General features: G+C 39.4%; 1 protein-coding gene across 1 annotated transcript in view; it reads left to right on the forward strand.

Moving 5' to 3' along the window:
- The first annotated feature begins 765 nt into the window (after positions 1 to 765).
- lmbrd1 (LMBR1 domain containing 1) overlaps positions 766 to 12,390 on the forward strand; it is a 51,774-nt gene continuing 40,149 nt past the window's right edge. The window contains exons 1-3 of the mRNA XM_070840800.1: positions 766 to 839; positions 2,464 to 2,640; positions 3,781 to 3,844. Coding sequence (XP_070696901.1) covers positions 774 to 839; positions 2,464 to 2,640; positions 3,781 to 3,844 — 307 coding nt within the window. The 5' untranslated portion in view covers positions 766 to 773. The remainder of the gene's footprint in view (positions 840 to 2,463; positions 2,641 to 3,780; positions 3,845 to 12,390) is intronic.

Below are 12,390 nucleotides of genomic sequence, written 5' to 3' on the forward strand. Positions count from 1 at the left end.
GAATCCACATTTTTCACATATATTTCATGATTTACATGTATCAGACATGCTGGTTACTGTGACTTGTTGCCTCCCTTGATTTGTGGTGATTTGTACTGTGCAGCCTCACAGCAAGAAGGTTCCAGGTTCAGACCTGCAGGCAGTTTGAGTTTGAGTCTCGGACCTTTCTGTGTGGAGCTTCCCTGCGTCCCACAGTCCAAAGACATGCAGGTTACATTAAATAGTGACTCTAAACTGCACGTAGGTGTGAGTGTGTGTCTGTATGTGACCCGTCCAGGGTGTACTCTGCCTCTCACCTCATGTCTGCTGGGCTGCCTGCCCACCCTGAAAGAAGAGGGAAGCCTCCTCTGTTGCTCTTCCTGAGGTTTCTTCCATTTTTTCTCATTTAAAGGCTTTTTGCCGGTCACTTATCTGAGAGGAGGGACAGTTCGTGTCACAGGATATGAATGCTTGAGGCAGAATGTCTTGACTTACCTTGACTTTGACTTTTTCCTAAATAGGAGTACCCTGAAGCTGGCTTATGCTAAAGGCACTGTTGCCCCTTCTTGTTTCTTAAATATGGAGGGACTGGGGTGCTGCTCCTGGTAGAGAGGAGGAGGTATTGCCTCTCTTTGTCCTCACCACACAGTGAAGCTGTTAAACTCTCACAGCTCATTAAAAAAACCCTCCTGTAACCATCAGCACACATGGGGACTTTCTGCAGACTTCCGCTCCAGCTCCACCGCCGCGGTGACGTCATGGAACACGTGGGTTTGTTATTGCAGGAAGTGAAGATGGCGGCCCAGACGTTGCTCTCCGAGTCCCTGCTCGGATGGTCTATTTTCACCTTTATACTTTTGGTAAGCATTTGTGAAGTTGTTCAACAGCTTTGACGAGTATCAGACTCCCTTATAACCAGTTTGTGTGTCCTGGCGGGTTAAAAGGCTGCTCGGTTAACGTGTTAACGTCTTAACGGTACCCGTCCCGACATGGCTACGTGTATTAACGTCAACAGAGGCTTTGGATTGGCTTTAGCTAACATTAGCATGACACACTTACTGGCTGTTATCATGTTGGACGCACTCGGTGTGTTTTTAAGCATAAAACAGTGGCAGTTATTCCTATTTTATGATACAGAAAACGAACATCCAGGTGTTTCTTGCTAGCTGCTGCTCACCCAGCTAACTTTCACCACGATTTAAAAAAAAAAATGCACGTCACGAAAAATGTGCTGTCCGAAATGAATAATTTAGTGTTGCTGCTTTTCACCACAAGCACCGTTTAAGACACGTTTAAATGCTGTGGCTTCAGCTGTGCTTAAATGAATGCCTTGAAGTTGGTCACCTAGCTTAATCTGGCCAGTTTAGCACTCATTATCTCAGCTGTCACTCAGAGTCACATGGCTGAATCAGAGGAGCGCCTGGGTGCCAGTAAATTGCTGTCCCTCCCTGCCCACCACGAGCAGCTCTTTTATTTGAACAAACCTTTCATTGGGTCTTATTTGGATGCAAAGCCCGCGTCATTACCTGGCAAAACAGGCAGCCGGAGGCTTAAAGCTGCGGGCCTTTAATTGATCCTGTCTGTGAATGGCAGCCCTTGATCTGAAGGGACTAGTTTTAGCAGTGTCCTCACTCCTTACAGCTTATGTGCCTGGAATATGACCTTGTCATTTTGGAGCCCCCTCTGTCTAATGAGTTTCCTGCCTGTTACAATATCCCTCAAATGTTGTTTTTTGTGTGTGTGTGTGTGTGTCTTTTGTGAAACAGCAACAGAATGGATTACAGTGTCATCGATTCATTCAGAGATTTAAAAAAAAAAAGATGTTGTACACAATTGTGTATTATTTCTGCTACTGATTTAACAAACTTTGTGTTATTTCTTGTCAGTCATTAATGATGTTGTCATGAGTGTGTGTGTGTGTGCGTTCGAATGCTGAAAGGGGATAAACGGAAGGAGTCTGATGTAATCAGATCAGCACCTGCAGTCAGGCTATTTTCAGTTTATAATTCCCTCCTTGTTGTGTTAACGCGCTGCTTTGAGTGCTTCTTTTTGCCAATCTGCAACACACTGAAGCTAAAATTATGATGAAGACAGGTTCAACAAAGCAAAGCACTGCAACACTGATCAATATAAGCTGCAAAACAGGTAGAATTTGCTGAATTTAATTGCGTTATATTTTACAATTGTTTCAACCTGTGTGTGCGTCTCTTCATTCGTTTTATTAATTTATGTATTCATTCTTCATTATTTCATTAGTTTGAATTTTATTACCCCAGTCTTTCTGAGATTACAGGCAGGTGCTCAGCAGCAGATGTCAAAATTAAAAATTTAATCTCCTGTATTATGTGTCCCCAGATTTAATGGTAATATTTTTGTAAATCTCTCCAGGCCAAATGTTTTAATTGCTAATGATATGTACTCTTCCTCCTAATGTTATAATTCTCTGTTTGTTTTAACTTGTAAATGTTTTTCTTCCCTGTTCAGGCAATCCTGGCTTTCTGCTGGGTTTACATCCGGAAATTTCAAAGTCGTCAGGAGAGTGAAGTTGTTTCGACCATCACAGCAATATGTGCACTAGCTATTGCTTTGATAACGTCTGCACTTCTACCAGTGGATATATTCCTTGTTTCATTCATGAAGTATCCCAATGGTACCTACAAGGTTAGTATCTATTCTGCTAACAGTGCCAGTAAAATCAGTTTGAGGAATGCTAACGACTTTTCCTGAGGCAGAGTTTAACTTTGCATTGTAATTTTCGTAGAATTAGTAGAAAAGTTGATGCTGTTTTTGTCAATCTAAGAGCTGAATCCATTTTGCTTGGCTCATAAATTTCTTGCCAAATCATTGCAATTGTTTAAACTATTTGAAGATTTAGCAAACTGTGTAATGATATCTTCATTTGAACAGCAGGTAATGTGTTGCTTCGTGTGGGTTGTGAGCTACTTTGATTGCTAAAAGAGTATTTGGTCTTTTTTTTTGGGTGCCATTTAGTCATGGCCACCTAACGTAGGCTGCACATGTTAACTCAGGAGGAACATAATGCGTCCACTTAGCCAATCAAGTATGATTTCTTGGTGATCTCTTGGTGATTACACTTTGTTATATAAAACGTGTACACAGAAAAATGGTTAAGATTGAACATAGCAGCTTGTTAGGGGAAAAGATGGAACTGTGACTCTGTAGAAGCTGACAGAGGTGACAAACATTGTTCTTTAAAAACACCTAGTTTTCAATCTTTTTGCAGCTTTTCGGTGTGTTTTTTTTTTTTTTGAGAATTCATTCTTAAAGTAAAATGCAGGAAATACAAGTGTATGATGGACAATTGCTCACCTCTGTGCTGCACATGAATGAAAACAGACTGAGGCTAAGGTCTGACAGCTTGTAGTCGTTCCCTCTGTGCCTGTCAGTTTTGCACCATTCTCTGTCTGTGTGTGAATCCAGTTTGTGAACCTGGATAAATGGAGCTGCCAGAGCATCGCTGTAGCCCACATGCTAGTCTGGCATGACCCAACTCTTTCAGAGATCTTGGTTCATTCATTCATTCATTCATTGTGTTTTTTGTTTCATGCCTCTTGTTTTGAACGGTTAGAAGTTTACGGTTCACATTCACAAAAAGTGACTGAATTAATGCCGTATCCAGAAAACGCTCCTTACTTTACTCTGTGTTGGTGTCAATTATCACACTGTGTTTTATACTCATTATTGTTTTGTAATGACTTTTAATCCGACGCCTGTTCTCATTGATTCTCGTTACACTTAATTCTAACTCTCACCATGGATTTTTCCTTTGGTAACATCCAGGAATGGGCAGCAAACAATGAGACGAGAGGGCAAATTGAAGACACTGTGCTGTATGGGTATTACAGTAAGTGCATTCTCTTCTTACCTGTCTATATTGGTGCAAATAAAAATCAATCAATCAATCAATCTTTATCTATGTAGTGCCAGTTCATAACAGTGTTATCTCAAGACGCTTTGCATAAAGGGCAGGTCTAAACTCTTTAATTAAGAGACCCAACGATTAGGAATTCAACATGAAGGACTTATGAATCCAGCAGAGGATTTACTGCAGAAAACCTTTTTGTTTGAGTATTTTTATTAGCTGTGTGTTGATCAGCAGTTATGAGTGTGTTTCTTCATTCTCCAATTATATCAACCCTGCCTCTTCTTTCAATTGATGGTAATGGCAGTTCATCTTAATAACACCTGGGGCCTGACTCACCCACACGGTAATCTTTGTGGCTTAGTGGTCTAACTCTGGGCTTCACGCTGCCTCATTGTTGCACACAATGGTGATTCACTTTCATACAAAGTGTCTCTATAGTAACTCGGGCTGCACATCTTACTTGCTCTGGAGATGTTTCATTCAGGCTGTCAGTTTAAGATCTATTAAAAGACCTACAATAGCTCACGGATCCTGGAGCAAAAACCTAAAACCTTTTCTCAAAACCTGATGTAAACAAAGACATTGCTTTCAAAAGAATGAAACTAATAATATAATTAACCATAATGTGCAGCATTGTTGAAACAATAGGTTGTGAAAAGCCCTTTTCAGACGGTAATGGACGGTTTGTTTTCCATGATGATGCAATATATCAGAGATATCAAACATCTCCCACAAAATGCCCACTATGGCCAGTAAACTTACTGATGCATGCTAAGTATGCTCAAATGTTTTTCGTTGAATGTGTCTTGTGCACATGGATGCTGGAGGTGAACACAATTATAGGCTTTTATTAATGGTCATATTCACTCAGTGGCCAGTTTATTAGGTACACCTCGCTAAAACTAATGCAGTCTAGTTTATAAATTCCTTCTTGGTTTGGTCCTACATAACCAGTTCTTTTATAATATATGATTTAGCTATTTATTTTGTTAATGTATTTGTGTAATGCCAGTCTCTGTTTATATTCACACTATACTTTGTTGGCTGGACCCAAATGTATAGCAGCAATATCTTAATTTCCCCACGGGGACCAATAGTTTCATCATGTATTTAAGAGGGCTGCTTTGCATGTATTGATGTCTCTCTCTCTGTCATGTGAAGACAGTCAGGACAGAATAGTAAAATCCTGTGCTTACAGAGCGAGTTGATAACCATGTTTAGGATTACCACAGCCATCACGACAGCTATCACACAAATATTACAGAATGACTATTCTTGTGAGTTGACAGTAGGTGATGGTACCACTGTGCTCAGTGTGGACCACTGATTTGAGCATAATAACTGGCACTAGCTGTGAGTCAGTTCAGGTTTCCTTTGTAGGTTTGACTTCCTTTTTCTACTTTTTTAGAACTTGTGAAAGGGAAGTAGAATCGGCTCAAATATTTCCAGTGTTGTGTTCAAAGTCAAAGTAATGGTAATGAAAATTATAGGTTTCATACAGAAGAACCTGAGCCCACAGTAGGATTTTGACAGCAGACATCTTGGCTTGTCATAGGTGGAAAAACACTATTGATTACATTAAAAACGACCGCATCCCGTTGAGGTAAACCACCTCCAGGATCTATTGTGCGTGTTGGCTCACTACTGTGACACTAGATGTGCTTTTCCTGCTGTGACAATGCAAAATGTCTGCTGGGAAAATGGTCTGTGAACAGCAGCAGCAGTTTGGACGTGCAGATGTACACTTGTTTGCCATCTACAGTCAAGGAATAAAACAGCTGCTGCAGTTTTGAATCTTGCGCCACCTACAGGCAGTGAGTATTACAGCTACTCTTCAAGTTTTCACGTTTAATAGCTTCCTCTTAAGGGACATTAAAAGTTTTGAAGATTTTGTGGATTGATTATGCTTGTATTTATTTGCTTTTATTTTCTCTTCCAAATATCTACTGTATGGTAAAACTGAAGGATTGTTTGCAGGCTTCGCAGTGATCTCAGGGATTGTGTTCTTTTCCCTGTTGACTTGGCAAAACAAAAATAACAACACAGTGCACACAACCAAGCAAGTCGACCTTTTTTTTTCCTGCAGGAATCTATTAATTTCTAAAACGACTACAAGCTACAACTTTCTTTCAAGCTAGTCCTCACTGGTTTCACTTGTCACAATTGTCTCATGTAGCTTGCATTCAGTAAAATTACAACATTTCACTGGCACTGACGATTTGTTCTTGGCTTGTAGCAGCGTGTTTTGTATCATTTGTCGGTTTGTTAAGCATTCAGTCCTACATCTTGTACTTATCCTGGCTGAATATCTTGCTGTGAGAGGGGGCAGGTCCACTTCCCATGGATCGCTCCATAATTCTAGTATTTGGGGACAGTATCCAGGCTATTTGGCTGATGAATCCCTAACTCAGAGCTATTAGTGCCACTGAAATAGCGTCATGATTGTCATATTAAGGGATAACACGAGTTTGTTGTCTTTGATGATAGCAAATTCAGTCATGCCAAAGACACTAGATCACACATTTTCTAACAGATGCTGGCTTAAAGTGCCTGTCAGCAACACTGTTATGTACCGTCTGTTCAGAAATGCCAAATGCAAGGAAGACAAGCTGTCTCCTTGTCCAGACAGCCCAATCAAAGAAACCACTTCCACTGGTATGGTGACATCAGAAAATTGTCTTTCACGGACCATGAGCACTGCACATGAATCCAGCATTCAAGGGACTATAGTATATTGTCCTCTGGACACACAAAGATGATTTCAAACACAAGATTGTTTTCCTCTGTTACTATCTAGAGTTTGGATTAGACATATCCTTAAATGGAAACTTTGTTGAGTAATCCTTTAGGTGCTGTCTTGAATGCAGAGCTGTTTCCCATCAGTAATTTAATTAATTTAACGAAACCATGTTCAGGGTGCAACACTTACACTCAAGAAATTTGTCACTTCAAAGGAAAAGCTCAATGTTGGCTTAGTAAGTAAATCTGTGTCTGTTTGAGTAAAATCAATCTCTAGAGTTATTTTGAGTGATTGATGTGGTCGTGCGTCATGCAGCATTTCATATTGTGGCACTTATGCTAAACCCTTTTAGTCTTCTTCCACATTAATGCTTTAATTGACATTTTATGGTAAATGGGTGTTATAATCCAAATATAGGTATTTTTTTTTTTTCATGTCGTACACTTAAAAAGAAGCGGTGTTTTCATCATGCAGGTTCTCTTAGCCAGCTGAAAAATCTTCGACGTACTGAGAATGTGTATTCTAGGAGCTCGGAGAGGGATAAAAGAGATGCTTGAAAGATCTTCGCTGCTTGCCTTGAGCATGTATACATGTGATCATTGCTCTGGGAGTCTGTGCTGCAGAGTTATCTGCTTACAAATTTGTTGTGGTCTTGTAACCTTTGGCTATTGATAAGGACGGTCGAGGGCTTGTAAAAGTGCCTAAAATACAAAAATCAGAGCCTTGCAGTTTTGATATTGTGCTCAGTTCCTCAGAGAATATTTTTGGAATAAACCCATGGTGCATTTTAAATATCACATATGCATTCCAAGCTTAGAGGTGTCTGATATTGACGGATCATTTAATATGTCTTAATTTTCTCTGGTAACTCGATGTTATGATAAGATGTGAAGTTTTCTGTGAAGCCAAAATGAACCTGACAGCAGGAGCTATAATGATGTACTGTGAGATTGTTACTGATAATGATTCTGATTGGCTGCCTTGGCTAATTAAAGTTAAATACCTAAATGCAATAATACTTTTTGAGACAGTGCTTGACAGTTGAGTTTTTTGAAAGTCAAATGGTATTCATGATGCATTACTGTGGGACTATAGGTCCCTGTGGTGGAGGATGTTTGTGAGAATGACTGTATAAAAAGGACTGTGTGCTGAGGCAGAGCAGAGTCTTACTTCTACAGTAAAAGGCTAAATGTGAAAATATGGTAAATCTAATTTTGGCTGCATAGTCTAGTTTATTATTCTGTTGTTGATGTTTATGTGGAGCCAGAAACTCTTTCCTGTCTTTTTCTTTCCTTCTTAGGGGCTTTACTTTTTTATTTGCCAGTAGGTGGAGACCTAGCTCCATGTGGTTTGTCTGCATGGCTTCCTTACAAATCTAACCTTTAAAGTTACATTTTCTTTAAGGCCATATTTGACAGTACTGTCCATTTGTTTCTCCAGAAATTGAATAATTACAGGGTTGACATAGAGATTTCCTATTTCCTCCACTGGAGCATATTTTCCTCCAAGGTAGACTGATTTGTATTCAGTCTCTCACTGTTAATAAGCATTTGTACATTTGTATCTGCAGTGATTTTTGAAAATTCTCTGCAATATTTACCTCACGTTTGAAATCGTTTTATGGCCTTCCTTCCCTAGCTGTCATTTGGTGAATGTCTGTCAGTTCCTGGTTCAGAAATATGTACATTATTTCTGGACACAACAGTTTAATCAAACCAAAGCTAATACTGTCAACATTTCTGCAGCAGTTTTAAATTCCCCTTTCTGCTGCATAATTACCCTGGGGTGTTTTAAAAGCACATATGTTTGTCATAGCGGGGTAATTATAATGCATCACAATTCCATAATTATCTTAATGCCTGTTATGTTTAACCAGGTTTGCATTCTTCATTTTAATGAGGAATCCACACAGTTACATCAGAACCAGTGGGAGTGGAAGCTCACTGTCAGTGGTGTGAAATTTCACTTTTTCTCGTGATGGCTAGCAGTACACATTAGCAGTAACAGCATAAGTGGGTCAAGTAAAGTGATATCAGTCATGTTACATCTTAGATCGATGAAAGTTCGCATGTTTGAGTCCACGGGTAGTTATTTACATTAGGAAGCACATAGGGAAAAAAAAGACATAACAGCTACATTAAATTGTAAAAAAGAAAGTAGAGAGTTATTCACAAGTTCCACAGTGTAATATTAGATAAAGTGTACCTTCAACTTAAAAGGGGAGGTGAGGATGATTGTCTGTAACTTAAACACCCACCTCCTTTTAGAGCCCAAATAGCTTTTTGTGATCTTTGATGAACCCTAAGTTTGAAAGCCTTGCCTTTCAATCTCCAGCCTCTGTCCATTTATACATTTCCTTGGACTGCTCAGTACTTCAAAGCAGTGGTGCATAAGACCCTTAAGCAACAGGGCGAAATACCCCTGGGCCCTTTAAATAAATCATTGGCTTCCTCTGTGCCATTTTAAACACCATTTGTAGAAAAGAAGCGAGAGAGGATGCAACCCTCTTGTAAATACGCTGCGGGTACTTTCTTTTTGTCTGTGATTCTTGTCCACCTACATGTGCTGACTGAGTTTATTGCGAAGTGGTAGCCTAGTGCTTCTTTTAAGAGCATTTTGGAAACATTGACAAATTGCAGTTTTATTTTGGAGGGCAGCTTCGTGTGATACAGAGGGGCCTTCAACAATAAGAACATTGTCCAGTGTGCAAGAAACAAAAGGCCCTTTTCTTGCCACTGTGTGCAGAAACCACAACCAATAGCTCTTCACTTCTGCCTTTTGTCTACCTTGAATATTTCAAAACAAGGATTCAGACATTGTAGACCGTAGACAGCCTCTGATAAAATGATATACAGCAGAGGCCAACTAATGCTGAATGTTTGAGTTAAACATTAACAGTATATCTGCTGATTTTAGTTTTTTAACATAAAGATCATATTTGACAAAATGATACTGACATTTGACAGTTTCAAAAATAATCATAACAAACTATGTTACTGCTACATTGGTTCTAAATGACCATAAAGACATTTATGGCATTTCTCTAATGTTATTTCCTGTTGCAATGCTCGTAACAAGCCGATATTGGCTGATAAGGTTGCCTATCTGATGGATTACATTCAGTATATTTACAGTAATATACCGGTTTGTATCACCAATGGTTTGCCATTAACTTTGGAAGAATCTAAGTGCTTTTATGTCATGCTGATGGCATTAGCCTAGTTTAGCCTAATACCTGGTGATACTTGTGTGTTATATTGAACACATGACTTCTCTACCAGAGTTTAACAGTTTATTTTAAAACAAAACTTTAGTGGTATCCCAAATTACTACTCATTAGTTACCAGTTTGTTATTGGTATTGCAGATTAAGCTTTAATTGACGCACAAAAGGGGCCAAAAGAGAAAGTTGGTAATGATGAATTATTAACGCCTCTCCCTCTGTTACTGTAAATATATAATAATATATAATATATATTATGTTGACTGATGTTTTGTTGACTGAGAGCCTGCCAGAAAGCTAAAAATAATTTTTCTGTGTCCGGCTTTTCCAATCATCGCAACATGTCGACAAATAATGCATAAATGTCATCACTTCATGATGAACGTCCCCATTACTGCACATGGATCCAATAAGAAGACAAGGCTGATGAAAACTGTGAAGGCAGCCTGTTTTCTTTTCTTATTTGTATTCAGTTTCAAATTACCATCTTTCCTGATTTCTTCACATTATTCACTAACAGAAATGTGTGGTTTCCACTTGGAAAAACTCCACACAAACAAAAATCCACTCAGCCTCCTCACTTTGGAAGAAATGCCATAAAAAAAACAATGGCAGGATTAAGTCTCCTCTCTGCTCACGGCCTAAATGATAATAAAAAACGGAGTGAGTTGGTGTATTTAAACATGGGTGTAAATGGTGATGTTGAACGCTGAGAGGTCTATGCAAATCCTACACACACATGTGTTTTACTTGCAGCCTAAAAAGTTGAATCTCTAAATACTTCTTTTTCCTTTAAAATGAGGCTATTATTAGCATGTTTTGTAATGTATCTCCTGTCAGATGGCTTGGCACACAATGCGGAACAAAAACAAAAGCAAAATGTATTCTGTGCGTTTGTTTTCCATCCAGAACGGTTGCTTGTGCCCAATAGAGCAGAATATGAAAGTACTGTTTTGCACAAACCGGTCTTCTGGCTCAGGAACCATTCCATAATGTGGTGCATAAAGATGTTGTTCCTCTGAAGAGGTTCTTCCATATCGGCTCACTATTCTTGTCCTTCACGACTACTCTTGGTAATTGATGTTCCCTGCATCCTGCTACAGTGGACAAGAAGCCCTGTGGAGTCCATTTTTCCTTCTCCTTTCAAACAAAAGCCCATGCCATTCAGCCATGAAGTGAAACGAAATGGTAAACTGCGGACGGCACATTGCTTCTCTTTGTGACAGTCAAGTGTCTAGGAGATGGCAACAAACTAGAAAAACATGTGGCTGGAAGGTCGAGATGCTAAATTAAGAATTAACACCTGAAACACATCCTATAGGTTTCCAGAGTCTGTAGGGTTTAATGCTCACTGCCATCCTGTCAGTTTGAAATCAGCAAATCTGAATTTGGATGAGTGGTATGATCCCCATACCTCCTGATATGATATTGTATTGGTACAATTGGTACTGTGTTGATACACAGTGATGCTGGATTTTCTTTTCTGTGCCTTTAGCCTTGTAATAGAGACGCTATTTAATGCTTTCAGACTCTCTTGGCCAGGTAACGCAAGCCTCCTTTCTTTTTCCACAACATTTCCGTCTGGGTTGCGTTGAGCTGTCTGAGTGTTTGTGTTCTTACAGTTATAGATGACTTCGCCTTGGCAGAGGTTATGCACAACTTCTCATCATGTTTTAAATAGCAGAAAAATAGTTCTAGACCTGAGATTGATTCTATTTGTTTCTGCTTTGTATCAACTAATCTGAATTTGCATGGAAAACAAGGGAGGTGAATAAGTTAAAAATTGCTGTTTCAACCCACTTTTCTGGTTGTGCACAGTTATAAACATAGTTAGAACAGCAATTGAACACCATAAATATACAAGCTAGAGTCAGCATGGCAAATTTCTATTTAAAACTGAATGCATTTTCTTCATCCATCGTACTGTACGGCTCTTTGATCCACAAACTCCATTAAGTGCCTCGAAGAAAAAAAAACTAAAAGCAGTGAGCATTGATACTCCCTCAGCTTATCAAGTTCCTTTGTCTCTCCTGTTACCAGGAATCTATCTGTTCACACATCGAGCGGAAACAGAGCAACACGTGCATCAAGCTAACTGTCAAGTTTAAGTCTAATATTCCCCCGGTTTGACCCCCCAAAAATGATGCCTCCCCTGATGTTTACAGGAAATTAGAGCGCAAGCTCGTAGTGTCATACCTTTCAGCGAGTGTCTGCACAGACAGATATTTTCAACAATCTCTGGAGTCCTTTGTCAGAGACGGTGTGTCTGTGAGAAGGCTCCCCTGGCATTTAATTTTCACATGAAATGTAATACATTTTGCCTGTCTGCAAGGGACAAGAGTCCAGGTGCTAATGCCCCTGTGGAGGGCCACAGGAAGGTGAGGACAACGGTCCAATGTTTCTCATTAAGCCATACAGGCAGCTGGGAGTGAAACTACTGCTGCTGCTCTCATTGATAGTTGATCATAGTTGTTATATAATAATAATAATAATTTTAAGTTGCAGTGAATGATTATTAAAATGCAGCTATTGCTTTTGTTGGTGTTCTCACATTGATCCCCCA

Source organism: Pempheris klunzingeri, chromosome 12 (genome assembly GCF_042242105.1).
Source record: "Pempheris klunzingeri isolate RE-2024b chromosome 12, fPemKlu1.hap1, whole genome shotgun sequence".
Taxonomy (NCBI): domain Eukaryota; kingdom Metazoa; phylum Chordata; class Actinopteri; order Acropomatiformes; family Pempheridae; genus Pempheris; species Pempheris klunzingeri.